Raw genomic sequence first — 27,006 nt, forward strand, 5'->3', positions numbered from 1 at the left:
TTTGCCGCGTTTTTAAAGAGAATTGTATCATAGATAACGGCCTTTGCGCACAAGTGTTCGGACACAAGCACCACAGCCCCATTCCTCTGGTTCTTCGTCTCTCTATTTTCTTTTTTATATATATATTTTTTTGAATGGTCGTCTCTCTATTTCTGTCTCTATCTATTTATTTACTATCCTAATTGTCCTTCCTTTGAAAAAAAAGAAAAGAAAAGAAATGACAAGAAGAAAAACAGAGAAACTCTCTGTTAATTTCCCTCTTTTTTCTCCCTCCCCCTCTCTCTCCCTTCAATGCGCTTCGCTTTGATCCATCTCTAATCCTTTTTTTGACTCTCTCTGTCTCTCTCTCCTCCTCCTCTTTATCTCTCAAAGTCTGAGCCTTCAATTCCCTGATCCAATCGCCTGCTGTTCCTCCTCTATAGCTGGTCTTCGTTTCGGCATCGAGAGGAAAGCTAGCTCTCGCCTCGCTCTCGATCCGAATCGCAAATAATCGCATTATGTTCCTTCCTAATTGAATTCCGCAAGTTTTTGATTTTTGAATTTTGTTTTGCGGAGAAGTTCGAGTATGGAGAGCATAGCAGCGCAATTGAAGCGGGGGATATCGCGGCAGTTCCCGAAGGGCTCAATCCGGCGGACGCTGAGCCGGCAGTTCACGAGGCAGTTGTCGCTTGACCCGAGGAAGACCAACCTCAGATTCAGCTTCGGCAGGCAATCGTCGCTCGATCCAATACGCCGGAGTCCCATCGACGATGACCAGCTCACGGTGCCGGATAACCTCGACTCCACGATGCAACTTCTGTTCATGGCGTGCCGAGGGGACACCAAAGGCCTCGACGATTTGCTCGACGAGGGGATCGACGTCAACAGCATTGATTTGGACGGCCGCACCGCCCTCCACATCGCCGCCTGCGAAGGCCACGTCGAGGTTGCCAAGCTCTTGCTCAGCCGCCGTGCCAATATTGACGCTCGCGATCGCTGGGGCAGTACGGTACTAATATCTCTCTCTATCTCTCTCCTTCGAATGAAAAGCAAATAATCAAATTTGACATTTTTTTTTATATCTTCAATTGTTTCGAGATAGCATCAATCAAGAAAAGAATAGCAGAGAAAGTGCACGAAAATGAAAGGAAGTTACAGAAAGAATTATGATGATTTTGAGAGTTGAATCTTTGATCTTTATTAAATCAATACAATGACAGCTGTTTATACAAATTGGTAGGTAGACTAAAAATAATGCTTAGACAAGAGACTAAAACATTCTTTGAATAAATTTCTGTTATTCAGACAACAAATCTCCACAAATATCGGAGAACCTAACCGACCAAAAACTAATCTCCTAATTACTTCTACTTAACAGCATCCTGTTTTCTCTCGTGCCATTTACTGTCGAGCGATCGTCAAATTTGAATTCCTAATGTCCTATGAAGTGAAGAAGATCTCTTGTCGAAAAAATTAAGATTTTTTTTAATTGGAAAAGTTTAAGATTTAATCGTTAATGGGAAAACAAAATTCCTTGATTGTCAATGACGTATCCACTTGGCCATTTAAGAGCAAGCATTGGGCTAGATCATGCAACTTAAAGCGACTGAACAACGTTTTAAGAATGTTGTATGTGAAGCATTAGAAAGAAAAATTGAAAAACTATGTCCTAACATGCATCTCGCCCTAAATTACAGTTACGAAGATAAAAGAATTAGTAAAATTCAGAACTTGGAATAATATTGTTGCAATTCATATATATTTTTGCTACTTTTTCATATGGCTGAAGTACTCTTTATCTTTACAGGCAGCTGCTGATGCAAAGTATTATGGAAATACAGAAGTTTACAATATTTTAAGGGCCCGTGGAGCCAAAGTTCCGGTATAATATCTACCTTATTCATGATTCCAGTCCAATATTTCTTCTTGTATTGTGTTTATATAGATATGTTTTTCGTATTATTAGAAAACCAGGAAGACACCAATGGCTGTTGCAAATCCTCGAGAAGTTCCGGAGTATGAGCTTAATCCACTAGAGCTCCAGGTCCGGAAGAGTGATGGTATCACAAAGGTTATTCATTTTCTTCTACTCTTCTATCGCACTTGATACACTTAAAATTAAATATTTACATGTGGTGGTCCATTGTTCTTGAACTGATTTCACGATGCAAAATTTTGTTTTTTTATTTTTCTTATTCTGCTGACCATTGGTGAACAATGAGGAGTCACATTGCATGACCTTTAGATAGCTTATAATAGTTGAAGTCGGATTGTATATGCTGCTGAAGTGTTAAGTTTTCTTTGCTTTCTCAACATTACCTTTCATTACAAAATAATAAACAAAATAAAAAATAAAAACGTTAAAAGCAAGTCTTTTTGATCAACTGTTCAGCATTGCATGCTCGCAATCTCCGTACGGCTGTATATTTGCGCTTTTCATATTTAAATTGATTGACAATGTCCGGTTGTCTACATCATAGGGAACATATCAAGTGGCCAAGTGGAATGGTACAAAGGTTGCTGTAAAGATCCTGGATAAGGATAGCTCTTCAGACCCTGAAAGCATGTAAGTGCGGATCTCGTTTTATCACTTAATGAACGTGCCTTTCTCTCTTTTGTTTTTAATGGATTTATGGCAGCGTGCAATTTTTATAGAGGTTGACAACTAACAATTATGTTCACATCACATACCACTTCCAATCATCTATATATATGACAGAGCTATGTTTGATGAGTGATTTAAGTATTTTCTATAAGACGTTTATGTACGCTGTAAAGTAGATGATGTTTTCGTATAAGTTATTTCAACAAGGTTTGTTCCTGTCTAATTGGCTTAAATTACCCTGTAGAATCTATTCGTGAGTAAAGTGCATGACATAGATGTCATTTTACATCTGATTTTCGTTCTTCTATTTGACAGAAATGCCTTCAATCATGAGCTTACGTTGTTAGAAAAGGCCCGACATCCTAATGTAGTTCAGTTTGTTGGAGCTGTGACCCAGAATATGCCCATGATGATTGTTTTAGAGTATCAGCCAAAAGTAAGTACTCACGTGCTCTCTCTCTCTCTCTCCCCCCATCTCTTTATGCGTATGTATGTAAGCTTTTCTTGCATCTTGTTCTCACTCTCTCTATCATCTCTTTTTTACGCCGTATATGAGCATTCTTTTGCTGCTGTCTGGATACTCTGTTTTTACAGAGTGGTCCATTCCTTTTCCCAATTATTACTTGAGAGAAACGCACAAATTCCAACATATTAATCATACATGAGCTTTTCCCCCTTCTTTCCTTTTTGCCGTAATCTTTTAGGGTGACTTGGGAAGCTATATTCAGAGGGAAGGACGGCTTTCTCCATCTAAAGTCCTACGCTTTGCTCTTGACATTGCCAGGCAAGTGCTTTGCTGGTTTAATTTGTGAATGCTCGAGCTTATAGTTGAACTTAACACTCCTGTCCCAAGTTTAAGTTTAACGTTATAACTGCTTCTTCTATTTCTTGTGAACAGGGGCATGAATTATCTTCATGAATGTAAACCAGATCCCATTATTCACTGTGATTTAAAGCCAAAGTAAGACAACTAAATGCAAAAGTTGATCAAATGATTATAATGATTACAAATATATTTTTATTTAGTTCTCATAAAAATGCAGTCTTCTTTAATATTTAAAATTTTCGTAAGGTGCCAGAAACATTTTGCTGGATAGTGGAAGTCAGTTGAAGGTAGCTGGATTTGGTTTGGTAAGATTGTCAAAGATTTCTCCTGATAAAGCAAAACTGGATCAGTCTGGGGGTGACATCGATCCGTTGAGTAAGTTCTTGTATATACCGATGCATGTTCCTCTGTTGACTGTCTTTACTTAGATTTGAGAAATATAAGAAGAGACTGGGTGGGAATGGTGCAATTCTTGCTGCTCAATCTTCGAATATTCATTATGTCCCTTTTATAAACTATTTCTTCCCGTAACAAATGTAATCATTCAATATCTCACTGTTGTTTATGTGTGCTCACATGTGCAAAATATATACTTGTAATTTCGTAAACCAAGCAAGACAACTGTTTACTTGATCTAACGACCTGTTAATTTTTAATTGATTTTGCTTCATTTGTTGCAGATCTATATATGGCACCTGAGGTCTACAGAGACGAGATATTTGACAGAAGTGTGGATGCATATTCTTTCGGGCTCATCTTATTTGAGGTATACTAAGACATGATCATGATGCCTGCTTACTTTTTTTTTGTTTTGGTAATGTGTGTATCTTTCCTCTCTTTTGTTTTGTTTTTGTTTTTTGTGTGTTATGTCTACAGTGGTGAATACAAGTATTTTTCAAAGGAATTGATGTCTTTTTGGTATGAATATAGATGATCGAGGGCATACAGCCATTCCATCCCAAGTCTTCAGGAGAGGCATTGAAGATGATGTGCTTGGAAAGAAGTAGACCGCCTTTTAAAAGCAAATTAAAAAGTTACCCCCCAGATCTAAAAGAGTAAGTGCTTTGACATATTCCCAATTTCACTAGAGTTCTAGGTGGTTAAACTTTCTACTCTGGGATGCCTGAGTCTAAAAAGCTGAAGGTCCACTCTTAACGTGCAAGAAGTTGACACCAAAATAAAGTCTTGCACTGAAAACTGAATCATAATTGTACATTATGTCTGATTTAGTTAGTATTCTGCTGCTGTTATGTAAATTCAGCTTTATAATCCTGGTTTCGGTGTGGTGTTTCTATTTTCATGGGAAAATGGTGAAAGATTGGTAATCACTTTGATTCACATACACTTACGTTGATCATACACGGAATTAGTCAGTCAGATCACTGATGTCTTATTTGATCTGAAGTCGAACTTTCTCTGTACAAATACAAATTCGATCTGCAGTCGTCTCTTTTAGTTGAAAAAGGAACTCTATTGTTTTTATGATGCTACCATGACATAATGATACATGTATGCAGGTTGATTGAGGAGTGTTGGGATCCGGAGCCAGTCGTGAGGCCGACATTTTCTGAAATTATAGTACGGTTGGACAAGATAGTTTCAAATTGCTCCAAGCAGGGATGGTGGAAAGACACTTTTAAGCTTCCTTGGTAAGTCAATAACTTGATTAACTAAACTGCAATAGAAAGAAAATAGTAAAGTACTGGTGCTTCATTTCCATTTGCCTTTCGTATCTGGTTTTAGCATGTAATAATTGGATTGAATCACAGGAAATGAAAGGAGACACTCTTGAGTTATGTCGGAGAAGAGAGAGAAAGAGAAAGAGATGATGAAGATTGGGGGAAAGTGGAGTTGGGTTTTGTCACTGAAGGTTGTTACTTTCTGAACTTAACTGGCTTTGGGAGTGCAACTAATCAAGTGGGTCTGAAACTCAGAATCGTCAGACTTCAAATATATGTCATCCCTCAGTCTTTGTTAGGCAAAAGGAGCTGGAACAGTTCCTAATCTTTTTCCTTTTTTCCCTTTTCTAAAATGTATAATAATTGTGTGGAACAGTTTTGTTTTTTGTTGTATAAGCTCCATTTGTTCACGTACGCATCTAATTAAATATTACTCAGCATGCAATTTATTTTGGATGACCGTTTCTTCCACCAATCCAATAAAAATAGCATATTATTTTTTATGGTGGAATTCTATAGATAATGATAATGATTTACCTTGTTCATTCAACGTCAACTTTTAGTTCAATTTTGTTTTTTGTTTTTTTAAATAAACATCTTCCTCTTGCCAATGTTAATGTTAAACAACTGATAATATACTTTTAGGATGTGTTTGTTTGCTTTCATAGAATAGCAATGAAAATGAGAATAATAATAGTAAAGAAATAGAACGGCAAGAAAAGAGTATTAAGGTGTTTGGTTAGGATTTTATAAATACTTCATAATGGAATAGAATATATTCCTTGTGGACAAAATTGCCCTTTTCTTATTTTTGATAAATAAATGTACAGAAAAAAACATACCCACAAACATAGTAATAACAACTGAAGACAACACTTTTTAGATCGATAAAAAAAATCGATATATGCTTTACGATGCCAGACTTTTTCTTTTCTTTCAAAATCTGGACCTTTTCAGATTTATTTTCCTTTTCTTTTTAGAGACCTTTTCATATCTTGACGGTGGGATTTTGTTTTCGTGCATCGTGATTCACATGGCCTCCATGATTAGAACCAAACAATTGATTTTTAATATAGTTGTAAATTCATAATTCTAATATAATATAGTTGTAATATTTTAATAAATAATACTATAATTATATTAATAATTCTAATATTATTATTTTATTATATAATATAGTTAATTTTATTATATTAATAATATAATAATAATTAATATAATTAAATATTACTATAATTTTATAATTATAATATTATTATCCATTATAAAAAAAAAATATTATAATTATATTAACAATTTTAATAATATTATTATATTATATATCATAATTATATAATACTAATTTTATTATATTATATTACATTTTATATATTATATTGATAGATAAAATATTAGTATTATATATAATATAAGGATAAGTTTGTCAACATGAAAATATTCATGTTTCATTTCAGAGAATTCTTAAAATTACAACCAAACAAATGAATCAACTTTTTTTTTCATTTCATTCTCGTTACCATTCTCATTCTTATTATCATTATCATTCTCCCACTGTAACCAAACGCACCTTAAAATGAGTAAAAAAGCCATTCCAAAGAAGGTCATTCTTAACTTTTAACCAACCAAACATCATAATTGGGCTCTATTTCTTTTCATTGCATTCCTTTTCTCCTGATCAAATGTACTTTTATATTAATTTAAGAGAGTTTTTTCTTTGTTTTCTCTTTTTAAGAAACGTTTTTTACTTTTTTAATCGTTAAATATAATTAAAATCACATTTAATTAAAAAATATATAAAATAAATAAATTTTAATACAAATTTAATAATTAAAAAATACAAAACACCAGAATTTCAAAAAGAAAAAAACACAAAAAAAATATCTCCGAATCTAAAACAAAAAATAAATATTATTTTCTTAAATAAGTCCAAACGATATTTTTATGAGTATGGTCATGTGGATTGTGCGACACGAAAGGCAATCGCAACGACGGCTAGCTGAAGTCGTGCGACGACATAACCAAAACAGTAGTGTCAACGTGGCAACCGGAAGTAGAGAGGGGCCCACATAATCAAGATAGACCAAACAAGCTGCCCATCAGAATAATCCAACGGCAATCTTGCCCCAACCCTGATAAGTTTGCATCCTCCCGAAAAGCACCCAAACACACCCTTAGTCCATCTCTAAAACCTCACCGTTGGCTTTTGGGACTTCAGACTTTTAGACCCCCATTTCCAGTTTCTCTCTTTCCGCAGTTCGTTCGTTCGTTCGTTCTTTCTTGGTGGTTCTCTGTTAGCGCCCCTACTGTAAGTCCATACTCCTTTCGTCTTCTTCATTCGAGCTCGTTGATGCTAGATGCTGAGATTTTCTCTTCTTTTCGTTTGTTTTCGTTCTATTTATTTTGTTTTGTACCTCTAAATACTATGATCCTGTTTGCTTCCGAAGAACCGCTTGGAATTATAAATACACATTTTTTTTTTCTTTTCTGGAGTTTACAGAATACGTCGATTGGTGCGATCACTTGCTTGTTTGAAATGCGTAACATTTAGAAATGATTGTCAGTCACGTTGAATGTTCCAGAGTTCGATTCATGAATTTCAAAATATTATGAGGCTCGCTAGTTTTGGTATTTTCATTTTTTTCATTACTTGATGATACATTTACCAATAAAACCACGTGTTCCGTTGAAACTTTCATTTCTCTTTCTCTGATTAACGTCGGAACAAAAGTGTTTATTTTTTGTGTTTCACTTTGAACGTTCCAGGGTTAGGTTGATGAATTAGTGAATTTTGTGAACTTGTGATGCTCGATATTTTGTTTTGTTTTTTTTTTTTTTTTCAATTAGTTAGTTTTTTCTTCCTTTGGTATTTTAAAAAATTTCACCTTATATTTATCAATAAAATTATGTGTTCCATGTAAAACTTTCATTTTGTGTCTCACTTTTTCATTATAAATTTTATGTATTCCTTGTTTTATTTTTCTTTTTTACTTTGATGGATGTGATCTCTTTGTACTTTTATGACGGTCTAAATTTAAGGTCGAAAAGTAATTAAGGGTGGAGTGGCAAATCGGCAACTTTCTTTTACTACTAGACTAGATGCATTCTCTGTTTAGGATGCAATAAATATGTAGAAACTTTGTTGAAATATGATGTGACTAGTTTACGTTCTTATTTTATCTTTTGTTTATATCTAGCAAAATTGTGATTTTTGTTTGTTATGAATAAAAGATATTATGTGTGTAACCATAGTTTAGAGTTCTGATTTTCTTCTTGCAGAGGATATTTCTTTGTTACTTTTTGCTTTTTGGTAGGGTTTTGCTTATTTTCTTTTTCCCGTTCTTTTGTTTTGGGCAGGTTTTGCTTTTATCAGCTTGTTGTTGATGTATTTGTTTTTGTAACGAGAGTGAAGTTCAATAATGGCTTCCAAAGCGCTTTTGAGGAGGAGAAGGTTTGTTTCTGATTACTTAAACGCCTCTTACCGGTCAATCCAAAGTTTCCAGATCCTCGGGCATGAGAATACTTTTCAGAATTTGGAGTCACCAGCTCCCCATCCCAATATAGAATCTGCTTGTACAAATGTTAATCACATAAGCGCTCCAAATGGAACTTCAGTGACTAAAGGGAAGTTATGGGAATTATCAGGAATAGGACAATTTACTACAAGATACTATGGAAGTATGGCTTTGGGTTTCGGAAATGGAAGATCCGAATATACCTCTCCTTTGGGGATTAGATGGATATCTCAGTCTATTCGCAATGCTTCTACCGCTGCTGCTAAGCAGCAGGTATTAGGCAGTGACAACGAGGAAAATGAAGAATTGGTTAGTAAGAAAAGGAAAGAAGCATCTCCGGAGGAATGTGATCAAGCTGTTGAAGGTTTAAGTACAGCAAAAGCCAAAGCAAAGGCCAAAAGGTTGCAAGAACAAAAAGTTGCTAACTCCATTTTGCGCAGAGTATGGACCACATTTTTAGGAATTGGTCCTGCCTTGAAAGCCGTAGCTTCTATGAGCAAGTTAGATTCTCTTTCAGCATGATGCATTTTGTTTCGAAAAGTGTTGTATTTATATAAGTTGATATGGTCTTACATTTGCTTATTGTTTGGTTTGTTGTTTCTCTTGCAGGGAGGACTGGGCGAAGAAGCTTATTCATTGGAAAGAGGAATTTGTATCGACCTTGCAACATTATTGGTTAGGTTGTAAGCTGCTATGGGCAGATGTGAGGATCTGTTCAAGATTGTTGTTAAAACTTGCTGATGGGAAGAGTCTCTCTAGAAGGGAAAGGCAACAACTAACACGAACCACTGTTGATATTTTTAGGCTAGTTCCTTTTGCAGTTTTTATCATTGTACCATTTATGGAATTTCTGCTTCCAGTATTCCTGAAATTGTTCCCCAATATGCTGCCATCAACGTTTAAAGACAAGATGAAAGAGCAGGTAGTAAATTTGATAAATCTAGTTGTCTAAATATCATCTTTTGCATACTTTACCTCGAGGAAAACGTACGCATTGGTGAAGATCTGATATATGTTTACCTGGATCTGCATATAGTGCGACAACAATTTCATCTTCACATGTTATATACCATACATGTGCCAAACACGTCCATACACTGAAAGAGTTACCTGAGTATCTTTGAGTAAAGTTTTCACTTTCAATTTGTCTTCACCTTTAATGACATTATGTATAGGAAGCATTGAAAAGAAGACTCAACGCAAGGATAGAATATGCTAAGTTCCTCCAAGACACCGCCAAAGAAATGGCCAAGGAAGTTCAAAACTCAAGAAGTGGAGAAATAAAAAGAACAGCAAAAGATCTTGATGAATTCTTGAACAAAGTGAGGAGTTTGGTTCAAATGCTCTGTGTCTGTTATTCATATTGATCTCCTTTGTGTTATACAAGTACTTTTTGTTCTGTTTTCAGGTTCGAAAGGGTGGTCGAGTTTCAAATGAGGAAATTTTGGGCTTTGCGAAGTTGTTTAATGATGAACTTACCTTAGATAATATTAGCAGGTTAGGTTTACTAATAAATATTTCTGCTCTTGAAAATTTGTTACGATAGTTTTTCGGTGGAAGGAGGGTTGCAAGTTTTATGCTTTCATTTTTTTTGTTGCTTTTAGGCCTCGACTAGTCAATATGTGCAAATATATGGGAATCAGCCCTTTTGGAACGGACGCTTATCTAAGATATATGCTACGGAAAAGGCTTCAAAGGTGATACATGTTTTCATATCAAAAGCTACTACACATGCATTCTAGTAGTTCTCTAGCCTTTGATTGAAGCACAGATACGTGAGTTTGAGTGGATTTTGATATCAAAAGCTGCATACCGGGCATTCCATGAAATATGTGCTCATTCGAGCCTGGTCTTCTCTTATCATCTTACTTTTGAAATTATCTAGACATTTTTGTTGGTATGGAATATAGAAGTGTTCTCAGTGTATATAACTTGCAAAACATGACCAAGAAAAATGTCCTACAGAAATTCAGGAAGAGCTCTGAACTTTATAAGTAATTGGAACTGAACTTGCATGTTATTGCTTTGGACTTCAGGCACTAGAGTGGTGCCGCTCACCATGTTTTGTTGATTGATTTTCCTTTTCCTGCTAGCATTAAAGCCGATGATAAATTAATCCAAGCTGAAGGTGTGGAGTCTCTATCAGAAGCTGAACTTCGTGAAGATTGTAGAGAACGAGGCATGCTTGGATTGCTCTCGGTTGAAGAAATGCGCCAGCAGGTTTCTATTTTACTCTTATTTGGCATGCCTTTTAGTTAGAATAGGGAGAATAAGAGGCTCTCTCTCTCTCTCTCTCTCTCTCTCTCTGACACAGGGAGGGAGAGATTTTGCAAAAGTAGCAAATCAGTAAAAAGAAAAAATAACAATTTAACTAGTGTACCTGATTCTGAAGCTACTGCCAATCATTTGTTGTTAACTTTTTTAATACAGCTTCGTGATTGGTTGGATTTGTCTCTGAATCATTCTGTACCATCTTCACTTTTGATCCTTTCCAGGTAACTTAATTTGCAAAAGATATCACAAACTATTTCTTTCAAGTGTTTTTCTTGATGTGTGCATGTTGTGCTTGATTCTTTTTTGATGCCTCGTCTAGGGCCTTCACTGTATCGGGAAAGTTGAGGCCAGAGGAAGCTGTTCAAGCTACATTATCTTCTCTTCCAGATGAGGTTGTGGGAACTGTTGGTGTTACCGCATTGCCCTCTGAAGACTCTGTATCTGAAAGGAGGAGGAAACTGGAGTACCTTGAGATGCAGGAAGAACTTATCAAGGTTGAATTTTCTGCTTTAGGAAGTTATTTTTTATTTTTTATTTTTTTTTTCCTCACAGGAAAATAGATAGCTCTAAACATTCTGCTTTTAGATTTCTTGCATGGACTACAAAATAAATGAATAGATAAAGATGAAAATGGTCAGTTGAGTATTTCATTTATTTATTTGTGCGGTTATATATTGCAGGAGGAAGAAGAGAGGGAGGAAGAAGAGCAAGCGAGAATAAAGGAATCTGAGGGTAGCCGAGAGGATGTGGCATTGAAAGAGATGTCTATTCCAACTGCAAGAGAGGCACAAGAGCAAGCCAGAGCAAGAGCATTGGAAAAGCAAGAGCAATTATGTGAACTCAGTCATGCACTGGCTGTTTTAGCTTCTGCATCTGTAAGAACTTAATGTTGAAAGCTCTTATTTGTTATAGTATATTATCAATTGTTGCGACTTCTTGTTTTTCTTTTTTCCCTAAATATTCAAGTTTTATTTAGTTTTTACTTGTTACCTGCAGTCGGTGAGTAGGGAACGTGAAGAATTCCTGAGGCTTGTAAATAAGGAGGTAATTCACTATCTTGGTTTTTAGCTAGAGGTTCCATAACCTTACTAAAATTTTGTTTCCAATATTCCTGTATCGTGTGTTGGCTTCAAGGGGATGTAGTATGCTTTTTTCCAAATGGATCACGTTTTTAAGTAAGAAGAGATTTATTTTTATTATGATGGTCATCATCATCTCAAGTTAAAAGAGTAGTCATTGTAATTATACTAACAACCATACTCTTGGTGGTGTGATTATGTCATCTCGAACTTTAAATTCTCTATTTGTTTCTTTTGTTTGCCGCGGGGAGGGTGGGGGGTCAAATGTGCTCTGTTCTGTATACTATCGTAACTTTACTGTTTGTCAAAAAACATTATGCTTGTCTGATGCTTTTCAGATCGAACTTTATCATAGCATAGTGGACAAGGAGGGTATGGATGGAGAGAAAAATGCCATTAAGGCATATAGAGCTGCCCGAGAAGAAACTGAGAATGCTAGTGAGGTAGCTGAAGGTGATGAAGTTTCATCAGCACTGATAGACAGAGTGAGTAATTTAACTTTCAATTATTCTGCTGATAATTCTTTCTGCAATTCTGAAAACACCGACTTCTTTTTTTGAAATTTTTCTTTTTATTTATTTTAAATTTTTTCCCTTTTCAAATTTTAGGTCGATGCTATGCTTCAAAATCTTGAAAAGGAAATCGACGATGTAGATGCTAAAATTGGTGATCGTTGGCAACTACTTGACAGGTGGTTAAACGTTTCTATTTCTTGATTCTAATATTCACCTATTTTCTTTTAAGTTAAGTAAGTACTCTGCTATCCAAGTAGGGGATTTTACAGCATCGTGTCTTCATGTACTATAGCACTAAGAAATCTCCTGCAAAGAACATTCGTATCTTAATGTATTAGTTTATCTGACTAATTAATTATAACCATTATCCCTTGGATGGAATGGTTATCAGACTACAGATTTGGCTTGAAACTTAACCATCAGACACTAGCAGCTCTCTTGTTTTGTTGTTGGTATTTCTTCACTTTGAGCAAGTTCGACATGATTGATAACATCATGTATCTGCCATGCGCTGCATGTATTAAGTTGTCAGAGCTCATTTTTTTGTTGTCTTTTGCATTTTTGAAATAAGAAATAGCTTCATGACAATAAGAAATAGCTTCATGACAATTCTCTCTCTCTCTCTCTCTCTCCCGCTCATTTTTTTGTTGTCTTTTGCATTTTTGAAATAAGAAATAGCTTCATGACAATTCTCTCTCTCTCAATATGTTAGCACTTCCATATATGTATGCAGGGATTTTGACGGGAAAGTATCTCCTGAGGAGGTTGCTGGTGCAGCAATGTACTTGAAGAATACGTTAGGCAAGGAGGGTGTCCAGGAGCTCATAAGCAGTCTTTCCAAAGATAGAGGTCAGTTAATTTGTTGCCTTTCTTTTTTGTCAATGTGTTTGTTCCATTATCACGAGGGAATGAGAGTAATGCATGGGCTTGTGGAGATTAGCTGGTTTGTTGTGTTTTCTTGTTCATTTCTTAAAAAAAATAAATAAAATAAAATAAAAAAATCTACGCACAAATGGACCTCTATTCAAGTCTATTAATCTTTAATGCCGAAAAATTAACTGCATTAATCTGCCATATGATTATTTTTGGTGTGATTTCATGCTACAGAGGGGAAGATTCTTGTGGAAGATATTGTCAAGTTGGGCAGTCGGACCGAAGAAACCAGTAATGCAAGGGCTTGTGGAGATTAGCTGGTTTGTTGTGTTTTCTTGTTCATTTCTTAAAAAAAATAAAAAAATAAATAAAATAAAATAAAAATCTACGCACAAATGGACCTCTATTCAAGTCTATTAATCTTTAATGCCGAAAAATTAACTGCATTAATCTGCCATATGATTATTTTTGGTGTGATTTCATGCTACAGAGGGGAAGATTCTTGTGGAAGATATTGTCAAGTTGGGCAGTCGGACCGAAGAAACCAACATGGGTGATCGACCAATGTAGACGGTTCGTCCCTGTTTGATCTCTGTTGAGACCATCTAAGTTTTCCAAAATGATTGCTCAATAAATTTTCTGAACCCAAGTATAAGAAAGGGTTGGGGCTTCAGCTGGGAAATTCCTGATGTGTTGGTTTATACTCATCTAATCATGTATCATTCTAGCAATATGACAAAGGACATACTAGTACTGTAAACAATGCTGATAGAAAATACATGTATACAAAAACGATAAAGTGTAGCGACATCTTGTCTTGTTTATTGTTGCCAGGCTTCCTAGTCCTCTTTTTTGTATTTGTTAGTGAGGCCATCTATATCGGATTGAAATAAAAGAGTGATTGTACAAGTTTTCCCCGAATTTTATAGAATGCCTCAACCTCTCGCATGCTCAGGCCATTTGCATTGCAATTGTACTTTGGGTTGGAAAATATTTTATAAAGCATGCTAAAGCTTCTTCTTGTTATAAATTATTATTATTATTCTTTATTTTCATTATTTCGAAGAGCAAGTTGCTAAAACAAGGATTATTTCTCACACAAGTATGCGTGCATATATAGAAAAGTCTCAAAACTACCAGATATATCTTTGAGACATATAGAGACAGAGGCACAGAGCATTTCAGGAGCAGACAAGATCTGCAACGAAATCTTCGATGTTTTTGTCGGAGCTTCCACCTTCATCTACTGCTGCTTTAGCTAGCTGCTTCCACTTCTCTGAGTTCCTCTTGATCTCTAACCCTCTCTCCCCCTCCATGACTTCCCTGATACACAGCTCAATTTCTTCGCTTGTTATCAGTCCCCTTTGGTCCACCTTTGCCCTCAACCCCACCCGCCAGACATCCATAACAAATTTTGCATTGGTGGGTTGGTCGCTCCACTGTGGTATGGCCACCATCGGCACTCCCAAACTCAGTGCCTCCGTCGTTGAGTTCCAACTGCAGTGAGTCACGAAGCACCCCACTGCCTTGTGTGCCAAGACTTCTAATTGATGGCTCCATGTCACCACCAGGCCTTTCTCCACCGTCCCCTCCATGAAGTTGCTCGGAAGCTTTTTCAGCTCTGTCTCTCGGACCACCCACAGGAAATGTCTGTTGCTCCTTTTGAGGCCTCGTGCTATTGCTTCCATTTGATCTTCTCCCAGTGCCGCCAAGCTCCCGAACGCCACATAAACCACCGACTTATCATCCTTTGAGTCTAGCCACTTTCTGCAAGTCTCAGCTTCAGGTTTGAAGAGGCTGAGCCCGTAATCTTTGTCGTCCTGTAATCGCTTGTCTAAGTACATTGATGGAATGGTTGGCCCTATGTTCTTGACTGGCCACTGGCTCGCTGCCCAGCTCACCACCTAATAGAATTTGGGGAAAAAAAATGTGAAACAAAAAATTAGTAAATCAATCAAAATAATTTATGAAAAGACAGCTACAAATTAATTGATATTTAACAGAGTCATTATTTATCAACGATATTGTGGCAGTGGGTTAAAACTGCCATAGAATGTGCGGCATAACATAGAATTAATTTGTTAGGGTCTGACGGGTTATCCTTTGCTTTGATCCATTGGCTGCTGTGTACCTCTTCCTCCAAGCTCTCAAAAGTGTTGAAAAAGATGCAATCGGCTTCTCTAAAGTTGGAAAACTGGTTAGCCAGATTGGCTAACAAGGATGGATATGACACCATATCATAAACAAAAGATGGCAAGTCAAATAGCTCCAGCTGAGGCAACCCCGTCATGGACATGGGGGGCTCCTTGTCCTCCACGGGCACTCGCAGCAGGCCTTGAGGCATGTTGTAGAATAGGACATTCACGGCACACGATTGGGTGAAGAACGGGGCTCCGGGGAGGCCAAGCTGTTTGGCAATGTCTAGGGCCTGTGGTGCGACGGAGTCGTAGATAAGGTAACCCGCCGGATTACCAGTGTACTTTAGTTTCTCTATGACTTGTGGTAGCTTTAGAGATACAAGCTCATGGAACTCCTTGAGAAAAGCTTCGGCATTACTTACATCTCTGTCTACTTCTGTTGTATCAGAAATGTTCTCAATTTCGATTTCTCCGGCTCGCGCTTGAATGGACTCGGCGTTAATGAAGGCCGTAACTAGTGTGATTTTCAGCCCCTTGGATACTAGGCGCTTTGCAAACTGGAGCATTGGATTTATATGGCCTTGAACTGGAATTGGAAGTACTAGTACATGGACTTTCTCTTGTTTCTCCATCTTCTTCTTTTTTTTTTTTTTTTTTTTTTTTTTTTTTTTTTTTGCGACTAGTGATATTGTTTTCTCTTGCTCCATATGATCTCTCTTCTAATTGTTTCCTTACTTGGAGTTTTTAGTGAGGTATGATAGCTAAAAATGTGTGGTCTTAATTTGTAGAAGTGCAAAATTGTGTATTTGCAAGCAAATAGAAAGCATATAATGTAGCTATCCAATATGTACGTGATCACGTGCATGTGTAAAATGGATTCATGTATTAATGTCCTTCTCTGTCATCAAGCCACCAAATGGCCCACTTTTTAAAGGGTAGTTCAGTTCTGTGGTCTCATTATCAAGGTCCATTAAATTAAATAATTAATAGTTGTATTGCTTAGCTTAGTTAGAACTTAAGTTAGCTAAGGAGGATCAATTACATGACTGCAATAAAAATCGGTTCTCAATCCATCAATAACAGATTGATAAACTCAGAAAATTTCTCTTCTTCTCTCTATAAATTTTCCTCTCGTGATTGCATGCCCCACGCCCATACCACATGGGATGTGAAAATACTTTATTTCAGTTGTTAAACTTAATGTTGGTGCAATTTATATTTTCGAATAGAATCAATTTTGACTTTTCAAAAGTTATTATATGCATACTCAAAATCATCAAACTCATACTTTGAGTAAATAGGAAAATTAATAATGATATAACTATTTTACACTACGAGAGCAAACTATTTTAAATAAGTATTCAAATTCATTCCACTGTGCTTTACAAACTTTTTGCATCAAAACCAATAGTAGCGTTGTTTTGTTATTTTTTTTTTCTTTATGAGGGGGTTATTGGCGTTGGTTTTTTTCTTCCTCTTCTTTTCTTTTGAGGGGGTTATTCCATGAATTTTGAGCATTTTTACATCCTAGTCCCTGAACTTTTAATTTTGATAAATTATTCTTTAAACTTTTAATTGTAGACGGCTTTGGTCCCTAAAATGAAAATTGACTAATGACTTTTTAATTTAATATAGATAATAATCATACGTTCAATGTGTATTAACTTGAAATTTTACAAAAATAGTTATATTATATGCAAAATGTTCTTAAGTATTATTAAAACTTATTGAAAGTTATAACATTTTGCACTCAATGTAATTGTTTATGTAAAATTTTCAATTGTTAGACAATAAAAATATGATTATCTATATTTTCAAAAAGAAAAAAGAAATGTGATTATTTATGTTAAATTATAAAAATTATTTATCAATTTTAATGTGAGAGACTAACAAAATTACAAAGAAGAAGTTCAAAGACTAAAGTGTCACAATGCTCAAAAATTAAGGCCTCACAACACTAATAATCCCAATATTTAAGTAACTCTTAGCTACTTAACCACTTGTAGTGGTTGCATAATTAATCAGCCCAAGTGCCTAACGTAATAACAACCATACATGAGATAGAATTCTTCCACCTCAAAAGAATAAATAAATAAATAACAAAAGCATATTTGATCTTGCATCTGGAAGGAGACAAATATTATAGCCCTAAACCAAGACTTACGTATGAAAACTAGTGCACGCATCGATACGCTTCCTTAGGTAGACGATGAAATGTCATCTTTCATCAATATTTTTGTCTAATTAAATTGTTGCAGTGGAAGACCCTTAAAAAATAGAAGTAGATCTTAAAGAACGTTTTTTTTTTTTTTTTTTTTTTTTTTAGGATCACATACGTATACACATGTGATTTAAAAAAAAAAATGCTATATGTAGTGACGTGCGCGTAGTTATGAAACATACCTCCTCTTCCAGCATATCGAAAGTGTTGCAAAAGATCCACTTGACTTGATGAAAGTGAGGAAATCCATCGAAGATAGTCTTCAGTATATCCGGGTACGAGCCCGGAACAGAAATGAAGGACGGCATATCATTGATCTGAAACCGCGGCAACGACGGCAACGACACTGCTGGCTCTAGTAAAGGAATGCTAATTGTGGCTTGATACAGGTGGTAATATATGGCTAAGTTGGAGCAAGATTGAGTAAAAAATGGTGCTGCCTGGAGATCAAATTCTCTAGCTACATCAAGAGCCCATGTCAAGATAGAATCGTAGATGACAACCTCGGTTTCATCTCGGTTTTTGTGAATAATATCAGGTAAGCTGTGTGAAACTGCAGCTTTCAAGTGATGTAAATAAGCGTCAATGTTTCCGAACTTTTCGTGTAATTCCTTTGGAGGGTCTGGAAGGTTGTGAATGTGGACATTTGAAATATGATCTGATGATGATGAAGAAGAATCTTGGATATTGGAGATGGATTCGGTTGCGAGAAGGGTGATTCGGATGAGGCGGCGGTTTTTGGAGGCGAGACGTTTGGAGAATTGGAGCATTGGGTTTATGTGGCCCTGCACAGGGTAAGGGATAACAAGAATGTGCGTCCCTTTCTCCCTCCTAATTTCTTCCATCTTCCTCTCTTTCTCAATCTCAATCTCTTGATGGATATGTTCCTTTTTTTTTTTAATGGTCTCTCTTAAGAAAGAGGACACAAAAAGGAAAAACAAGGCAAAGGCCAAAAGCAGGGGATAATGATTTTTTTTGCGGCCTCTAGTAGTTAGTGGGACAATTCACATACAACATTGATGATGGCTAAGCTTCATTAGGAATACATATTTATAGAGTGGGTTAATACTTAATTGCAACTTAGGTCCCTAACTACTAAAATGTTTCACAGTGAGTCCACAAAGTATTGAAAATATTGCACACTTCTATTCAAGTCCGTGAAAGATTTTTGTTATTTGTGGATTTCACCTGCGCTGACTTGTTTTTATTACTTCACAGGCCGTTCGCGTGGAACATTTTAACAATTTAGGACTTAAGTGCAATACTTTTACAAAGAAACGTGTCTAATGCAATATTCTTAAGTGTCAACTCAAAAAGTCCAAGCAAAAAAAGAATCAACTCAAAAAGACGTATATGATGACGAAAAGCATAGATATATTAATGGAACAGTAATTATACATCGTACTGATTTGTGGGAAACTGTTGGGGATTTAAGGGGAAGATTAGTTGGAGTGTGCTAATTGCTAACGTTGCCTATATGTTGTCAATTTTATATATGTGCAAACTGCAAAGAAACGTGTATGATACCTTTCAAAAAAAAAAAAAAAACGTGTATAATTCAAAATCTCAATATTGATTCTTCAGTGAGCTAATTGATAATGTTGCGGTCGAATAAATAACTAATGGTATTGTTGAGACCCTTAACTTTTAAAAAACATCTTTATTCCTCTTTAAAACTATACTATTCACATAAAAAGGGTCTCACTAGGTGGGTAAGTGAGACCCAACTTAATAGGACCCATCATTTTATGAGTATAGGGTTTTATCTTCATGGAGATAAATATCATTTTTCTTTTTAAATTACTAATTGCATTGTTGACTCATTGATAATGTTGCCCTTAATATCTAGAAAATTACATATTGACCTCTTAATTTTAAAAAATTACTTTTCAATCCCCCAACTTTAGAAATATGTATAAACTAATTCCTGTTTCGACAATGTTTTATATTATGTTCGGCATTGCGTAGTACAAACTTATTCACTAGTAATGATTACTCCCTAAATAGCAACAAATAAAGATGATATGTTTGGCATAGCTTAAAGACTATTAAGAAGTAAATCATTGACGAGTAATAAATGTTAGATTTGGGTTAATTACGTTCAGTTGCTCGAATAAAATGAAGTGCAGAAAGTAAAGGAACACACAATATGATATCGCAGTTTGGTGCGCACGCCTACATATGCGGAGCCACGCCCAGACAGTAAATAATTTACTATGTTCCAGAAATTACAGACACCGGACAGACTTATTCACTCAAAGACTCCCTCCTAGACAATGACGCTACTGTTACGAATCTCCACAGTGATTATTTAGCATGCACCACACGTCTTCTATTTACCTGGCGAACTCCCTTCGACTGGCAGAGCTTCCTCCCGAAAGTAACAAATCCCTTTTTTGAAGGACAATCTCAATAGCGCACTAGGCTCATAAAAACTCACAGACTCTTTTCTGAAAATATTCTATTAAACCCCAAATCCTTAGTGGCCTGAAACAAGACCTTTAAATAAATCTTCTAAGACCTCTTGAGAATTATCTTCAAATTTACTCAGATAAGCTTCTCCTTTTTTTTCTGCACGATTCTCTCTATTAAATCAACTCACAATATCTCCTTTTAGCCAACTCCACGTTAATGCCCATCAAAAAACATCCACGCACAAATTCAATATATATTTATATATATATATATCCTAAAGATAAACTAAGCTTTATCTCCACGTACTATATCTCTCATTTATCTCCAAATCCACTTTACAAATAAAGCACACTTTGAAATTCAAACATAAAACCAAACTCAACCGAACTTATAATGTAGCATCCATAATATACTTTATCTTTTCCACGTGAGGTGCCACTTTTAAGCTTCTCATTTGAAATTGAAACACAATTCATATCTCTAAGAGATCTACACACAATCCGTTCAAATTCAAATCACTCATGCATTTTCTTCCTTTGACCAAGGCCTTATCCTTATCTCTCTGAATCTCAACCAATGTCTTATCTGCAATCTTTAACTTCAAATCTGATTCTGAATCTTCTTTTGCAATACAAAATCTTCTTGAACCTGTTTTTTGAATTTTTACAAGATTACCAATAAATTGCCAACTAATAAAAATACTTAACAATCTCCCCCTTTGGCATTTTTTGGCAAAACTAACAAAAGATCTTAAAAATTCAAAAACATACAAAATTACAACAATTACATTGTTCTCCCCCTTTTTGACAAAACTAAGCCAAAGACACAACCAAAAAAAAAAAATTCACACCCTAGACACGTCTTCAGCAGCTGATGTCGCAGATCATGTTGTAACATTTGCTGGAACACTCAGTGCAACACTTCGCACTAGATATCTTCGAGGGCATTGATCTCTGTAACTTACTCCCCCTGAATCTTCTCTGTGTCTTACTCCCCTTGAATGTAGCATTCTTCCATGTATAATGCTCTTAACCCCTTTCAATCGCTTAGTGCAACCACCATCACTACACCCACAATCATCAGTACATGCTTCTAAAGAAGTATAAGCCTTATGACACCTCAAATCAGATTTCCTTACCCACACACGTCTAGAAAAATTATTTTGCACATCAATCTTCACGTTAGGTGTCTTCTTTGAGTTTACAGAATTTGGTAGATTAATAAACATACCTTTCTTCAAAGCATTTAGATACTTGTAGCATCTCGGTCTTATGTGGCCAGGTAAACCGCAGTAATGGCATGTGGGGACAAACCTTCTATGTCGAGGGGACGAGATAGTAACCTTCTTACTGGAGGAAGTCAGAGGCTTAGGGGCAGGCGTCTTCTTCACAAGCACTACTTTGGACATTGAGCTCTCACTAGTATAGTCAAGGCCATGTCGATCACCACTCGCTTTTCCTATCGAGAGAATGTGATCCAATTTTGTGGTGCCAGATCCAATTCAGCTATTGTCTCTTGCAGCTTTTTTTCTTTTTCAACAGCCCAAAATTCATAGTTTACAGTAGCCTTCTCAAGTACATCATTCTCTTTAATAAGCTCATCGACTCACTCTTGCAAAGACTTATTCATTTTAACTACCAAAACCCATTTGTTGAACACGGTTTCATATGCCTCCTGGATTGTCTCCTCAGTTAGTTCTTCACCATCGCTGGAACCGTCAGAATCTGAAAAATCTATGTTTTCTTCTGGTTTTTCAGAGTGTGTTGCATATGATGTTGCAACATGAGCTGTGACATGATCTGTAACACTGCAGTTTGGAACATTTGGTAGACATTGAAAGCAACATAGTTATTCACATGATCACCATCTTCCTGGTTGCCTTCAGAATCCTCATCACTCCATGTGACGTTGAGAGACTTCTTCCTCTTTTCGAGAGTGTTAGCACACTCAGACTGAATGTGACCGTAACCATGGCACTCCCGGCATTAAATTCTCCTATTCTTCTTCTTATCATTGGACGAATTTGTAACTCCCTTATTTTTCTGAAAATTGTTGGAGTTGTTGAAAGTTGGAGTTTGGTTCTTCTCATTGAACTTCTTCATCACCCTATTAAAATTTTTAGTCAATCGAGCAAGAGACTCCGCTAAGTCTTCATCTTCTTCTTCAACATTATCTTCCACTTCGGCTTGGAAAGCAATCCCCTTAGAAATCTCCTTTTCCTTCTTATTTTGACTCAGATTCATTTCAAATGTCCTCAGTGATCCCATCAATTTATCAAGTCTCATAGTCTCAATGTTTTTCGCCTCTTCAATAGTAGTGATTTTGTAGGAAAATCTCTGTGGTAACGATCTCAACGTCTTGTTAACAAGTTTTGCCTCAGGAATTTTTTCACCAAGAGCAAAGAATTCATTAGCTATATCACACAACCATGAATTAAATTCAGAAATAGTTTCAGTTTCATGCATTCGAAGATTTTCAAACCTGGTTGTGAAAATATTCACTTTGGATTGTCTGACTGCGGCGGTTCCCTCATGAACAATCTCTAAAATCTCCCATGCTTCTTTTGTCGATTCACATGTAGATATCATCTCAACCAATGTCTTATCTGCAATCTTTAACTTCAAATCTGATTCTAAATCTTCTTTTACAATACGAAATCTTCTTGAACATGTTTTTTGAATTTTTACAAAATTGCCAATTGTCAACTAATAAAAATACTTAACAATAAAGTAAATAAAGATTAATACGTACTCACGTAACTTTGCCAATACATTCATAATTACACAACTTTGATATAAACACACCGCATATAGAGTACTGGTTATTTAGCTTTGACATAATGAATACACACGTAGTGACTATGCAAGAGGTAAATCATTGACTAGCTAGTATAATTTTCAGAGTGATCATATTAGCTTTGATATAAATTCACGAATGTTCTTGTCGGAACTGCCACCATCACTAATTGCTTGCAAAGCCAAGTTCCTCCATTTCTTAGCATTCTTTCTTATTTCTGTTCCCCTATCACCCTCCAAAACTTGCCAAATGCAATGCTCAATCTCTTTTCTCCCCACAATCCCATCCTCGCCAACTTTAACTCTTACTCCAACCTTCCACAGATGCTCAATAAGTTTCGCATCGGTGGGTTGGTCGGTCCATTGTGGCATTCCCACCATTGGCACTCCCAAACTGAGAGCCTCAACTGTGGAGTTCCATCCACAATGTGTGAAAAAACACCCAACAGAAGGGTGCGAAAGAACTTCCATTTGAGCACACCATTTCACTATCAATCCAAACTCGCGCGTCTCTTGGGCAAAGTTGTGAGGAAGCTTTGGCTCTTCAGAAGCCCTAACCACCCAAAGGAAGAACAAGTTTGTGGCTTTGAGTCCCAAGGCAAGCTCCTCCATTTGCTTGACACTTAAGTTTGCCATACTTCCAAAGGAGACATAAACAACAGATTTTTCGGGCTTACTGTTGAGCCAATTGCTGATGGAAAGAGATGAGTCTGCCGTAAATAGATCAAGGCCGTATTCCTTGTCTTCTTTGATGCGGTTGTCTAGGTATATTGAGGGAATTGTTGGCCCAATTGTGAGCAACGGGCTTACTTTTGACATAGAATTCACCACCTGTTGTTCATATATATATATATATATATATATAGCATAAACAATATATACATCAGGTTTGACACTAATTAATTAGGTATGGATCAGATGAATAATGTATGGAGAGTAATCATAAATAAATGAACTTATTCATATTAGAAAGTACCAGATGCATGCTAATTTTAAACATATCACATTGTCGTTTTAATCATACCATGACTTCTTAGCTCATCCCGCGACTTTTTAATAGAACGATTGCATGCATAAAAAAACGACAACATGCATCTACATACATATTACAACGAATGCATACGTCTCCAGCTAGCGGATACACATACAAGCTGAATTGATTAGCAACTTAACTTTATATTTCATTACTTAGTCGTTTTTTTCTGATCAAATATTGACTGGATAATTTTTTAAAAACAATTAACTAGATAGTTAATAATATTGCTGATCAAGTATCACTAATATATAAATATTTATATATATATATATTTATAAATTAAGGAGAATAGACAATTAGTATCTAAATTTATCAAGACATCCCAACTAAATTGGCACCCCATTTGAAACCTGTCCTTTATTACGTCCACCACTCCAATATTATTAATAAGAACGGAAAAAGAATTATAAAACTAAAAAAAAAAACTGTGATAAAACATCCAAAAAACAGATCGCTAAAAATAACCTAAAAGGCCAAAACAAGAACAAAATAATAGCCAGAAACTCATCTCAGAGGACAAAGCTGAAACTTACACTTTAGAAGAAAAGCTGTAAATATACCTCGTTAAAAACAGCTTTTAGCCAAAACTCAACATGAAAAAGACTAAAAGGGAAAAATAGTACATAATTACTCATAGATTCGGCTATGACCGAAACCAATAACTTAGAAGACCTTCCTTGTCCCTGCTGGCCTTCCATATATATTGATATTCAGATATTCAAAGACAAAATTATATGTATATGTATTCATATCAAAACTAATGGCGTTGAATATTGTTATGCAATATTCAAAAAACTCAAACCATAATAAGTTAACCTCTTCCTCCCACTCGTAGACGGAATTGACGAGGACGAAATCAGCTTGGTGAGTATTCGAAAACTGGCTCAAAACCATCTCAAAGTAAGCCGGATAAGAACCCTCCACTCCAATGAAGGACGGCATGTCTTCAAGGCCACCGAGAAACCGAAAGCCGTCGACGGCGACGGGGAACGAAGAAATGGGGAGCTTCAACACTCCGTGATGAACACAATAATACACATAGTTGACGGTGCATGACTGAGTGAAGAAGGCAGCTCCGGCTAAATCGAACCGCTTGGCCACGTCCAGAGCCCATGGTAAGAAGGGGTCGTACACCACAAAGTCTATAGGGTTGGAGGAGTTGTTGTGCCTCGTTATGAGCTCAGCTAGGGTTTTGGAGCCGGCGGCTACCATCCGGGCTAAGTAGTCGGCGGCATTAGCAGCCTGAGCAAAGCCGCCATCGTCGAAGCCGTCGGAGATGGTGTCGAATTGGACGGAGGGAGATGGAGTAGGGTTGAAGGATTTGGAGATGAAGACGGTGTTGGCAAAAGTGGTTTTGAGGCCATAGAAAGCAAGGCGTTTGCAAAATTCAAGCATAGGGTTGACATGGCCTTGACTTGGATAAGGAACGACCAACACATGAGGTACGCATTTTTTGTTTTCCATTCAGTTCAGATGATCACAAATTAATCTTATCTAAAGTCTTAAGAGTTTTTTTTTTTTTTTTTTTTTGGTTTACCGTATTTCGTACTATATGTATTAATTATCTTATATTAAGGAATTTGCTAAAGCTATATGTATATATATAGCGCTACTTATGGGATAATTGTGCGCCGAATATATAGCTGTATGTATTATGTGTAGGATCACGTCAAACTTTTAATTTGCGATGTAAACACTGGTCCCAGCTCGGCCTCCACTTGCATCCCAGTATTGTTGGCTAGTGTGAAATCAGTCGTGAAGAAAAGGAAAAATAAAATAAAATACTATTAAGGCCTCATTTGCTATGAGAGCTTTAGAACTGAAATTATAGTTCTGATTCAAATCTGTAGTTGTTTGTAAGAAATAAAAAGTGATTTGAATCCAACTTAAGAAAATCAGTGTTTAGTTTGGATGGTTTTGATTCAAAATTTGAATCATGATATGATGTTTTAAATTAAAACTATCCTAAAAAATAAAACCACCCTATTAGCTTTGGCTGACTCAAACTCCAAATTCAAATTTATGATTCTAGTACACATAATTCAAACCCAAAACTTTATAGTTTGAACCCCATATTCAAATCATAAATTATAGTTCTGTTTTAGAACCAACCAGAACCACATGATTTGAACTCTCACACCACGGGCCTCTTTTTAGTCTTTTGTAATTTCCGTTGAGAAATTCATAGTTCTTTAATTGTAGCTTTCCTATTGATGGCGTCAGGCAATCAATAGGCCTTCCACCATTTTTTTTTTTTTTTTCTAGTGATGAAGGTGCTTGGGCAAGAGGGAAACCACAACGGGGACAGCAAAGCTCGTAGAGAAAGAGAAGGCCCACTTACTCAGTTGATATATCTGCAACACAAATTGCAAGATCTTTAGAAACGTAGCCAATCAAGTCGACAGACACACGTACACAAGCAATAAAGGAGGGGATAACCTGCCAGCATATGCATTGGCTACCACACAAAGCTTTTACTAGATTAATAAGACAGATCACTTTTTAAATTAAATCGGCGGAAAAATGACATTTTTCCTAATTAAATTTAAATGGGTGGAAAGCCTTTTAATTAATTCCTCACCATAATTTATTTTTCTTTAATTATCTCTTTTATCTTCAACAAAATTATATATAATCAAAGTTATTTTATTTGATTAAACAAATAATTATACCAGACATCCCATCCTAAAAACTACACATACCAAAACCCTTCTTCCCTTTCAATACTTAACAATTCACTTTCCCTTTACATGCCTCAATTGTTTTATACCTTTAATTGTGTACATATAAGAACAAGATATGTACATATTACTTTTCAAATATATAGAATCGCTATATACAATGAGCTAGAGAGATAGAATTACTAGCTTAAATATCATATGTAAGTAATTGAAGTAATTACACTACATGACAAAATTTCATATCTTGAATTAGCAAAATTTTTAAAATATTATAAATATAGTAAAAATGACATAGTAATTATGATAATAATATCATATTTTGTATTATATAATAATATAGTCATTATTTTAATGGCATCAAAATGATATAAAATTTTG

General features: G+C 35.9%; 4 protein-coding genes across 6 annotated transcripts; 2 read left to right on the forward strand and 2 right to left on the reverse strand.

Moving 5' to 3' along the window:
• The first annotated feature begins 224 nt into the window (after positions 1-224).
• On the forward strand, positions 225-5,545 carry LOC21403266 (integrin-linked protein kinase 1). 2 transcript variants are annotated; one of them, XM_024168812.1, is made up of 12 exons: positions 225-988; positions 1,787-1,861; positions 1,946-2,050; positions 2,460-2,545; positions 2,900-3,020; positions 3,289-3,368; positions 3,483-3,545; positions 3,664-3,785; positions 4,091-4,176; positions 4,341-4,465; positions 4,928-5,059; positions 5,180-5,545. In XM_024168812.1, exons 1-12 carry the CDS (start codon positions 566-568, stop codon positions 5,184-5,186), a joined length of 1,425 nt encoding a protein of 474 aa, XP_024024580.1. In that variant the 5' UTR covers positions 225-565; the 3' UTR covers positions 5,187-5,545. The 2 variants fall into 2 exon arrangements, with proteins under 2 accessions (XP_024024580.1, XP_024024581.1); XM_024168813.1 differs by lacking the exon at positions 5,180-5,545 and having other exon boundaries at positions 4,928-5,063.
• Positions 5,546-7,302: 1,757 nt separating this feature from the next.
• Positions 7,303-13,912, forward strand: LOC21403267 (mitochondrial proton/calcium exchanger protein). The gene is made up of 16 exons (XM_010103049.2): positions 7,303-7,394; positions 8,444-9,101; positions 9,211-9,523; positions 9,777-9,923; positions 10,010-10,098; positions 10,206-10,298; positions 10,695-10,821; positions 11,032-11,096; positions 11,195-11,369; positions 11,556-11,750; positions 11,872-11,919; positions 12,293-12,439; positions 12,563-12,645; positions 13,203-13,318; positions 13,577-13,633; positions 13,833-13,912. The coding sequence occupies exons 2-16, from the start codon at positions 8,506-8,508 to the stop codon at positions 13,910-13,912; spliced, it is 2,331 nt and encodes a 776-aa protein (XP_010101351.1). The 5' UTR covers positions 7,303-7,394; positions 8,444-8,505.
• Positions 13,913-14,361: 449 nt separating this feature from the next.
• LOC21403268 (UDP-glycosyltransferase 74E2) lies at positions 14,362-18,703 on the reverse strand. 2 transcript variants are annotated; one of them, XM_024168859.1, is made up of 2 exons: positions 17,884-18,703; positions 14,362-15,246 (listed from the first exon to the last, which is right to left on the reverse strand). In XM_024168859.1, exons 1-2 carry the CDS (start codon positions 18,544-18,546, stop codon positions 14,524-14,526), a joined length of 1,386 nt encoding a protein of 461 aa, XP_024024627.1. In that variant the 5' UTR covers positions 18,547-18,703; the 3' UTR covers positions 14,362-14,523. The 2 variants fall into 2 exon arrangements, with proteins under 2 accessions (XP_024024627.1, XP_024024626.1); XM_024168858.1 differs by lacking the exon at positions 17,884-18,703 and adding an exon at positions 15,474-16,620.
• A 4,178-nt stretch (positions 18,704-22,881) lies between these two features.
• Positions 22,882-25,462, reverse strand: LOC21403269 (UDP-glycosyltransferase 74F2). The gene is made up of 2 exons (XM_010103051.2): positions 24,764-25,462; positions 22,882-23,742 (listed from the first exon to the last, which is right to left on the reverse strand). Exons 1-2 carry the CDS (start codon positions 25,409-25,411, stop codon positions 23,023-23,025), a joined length of 1,368 nt encoding a protein of 455 aa, XP_010101353.1. The 5' UTR covers positions 25,412-25,462; the 3' UTR covers positions 22,882-23,022.
• Positions 25,463-27,006: the final 1,544 nt, after the last annotated feature.

This window comes from Morus notabilis, unplaced genomic scaffold (genome assembly GCF_000414095.1).
Source record: "Morus notabilis unplaced genomic scaffold, ASM41409v2 Scaffold388, whole genome shotgun sequence".
Taxonomy (NCBI): domain Eukaryota; kingdom Viridiplantae; phylum Streptophyta; class Magnoliopsida; order Rosales; family Moraceae; genus Morus; species Morus notabilis.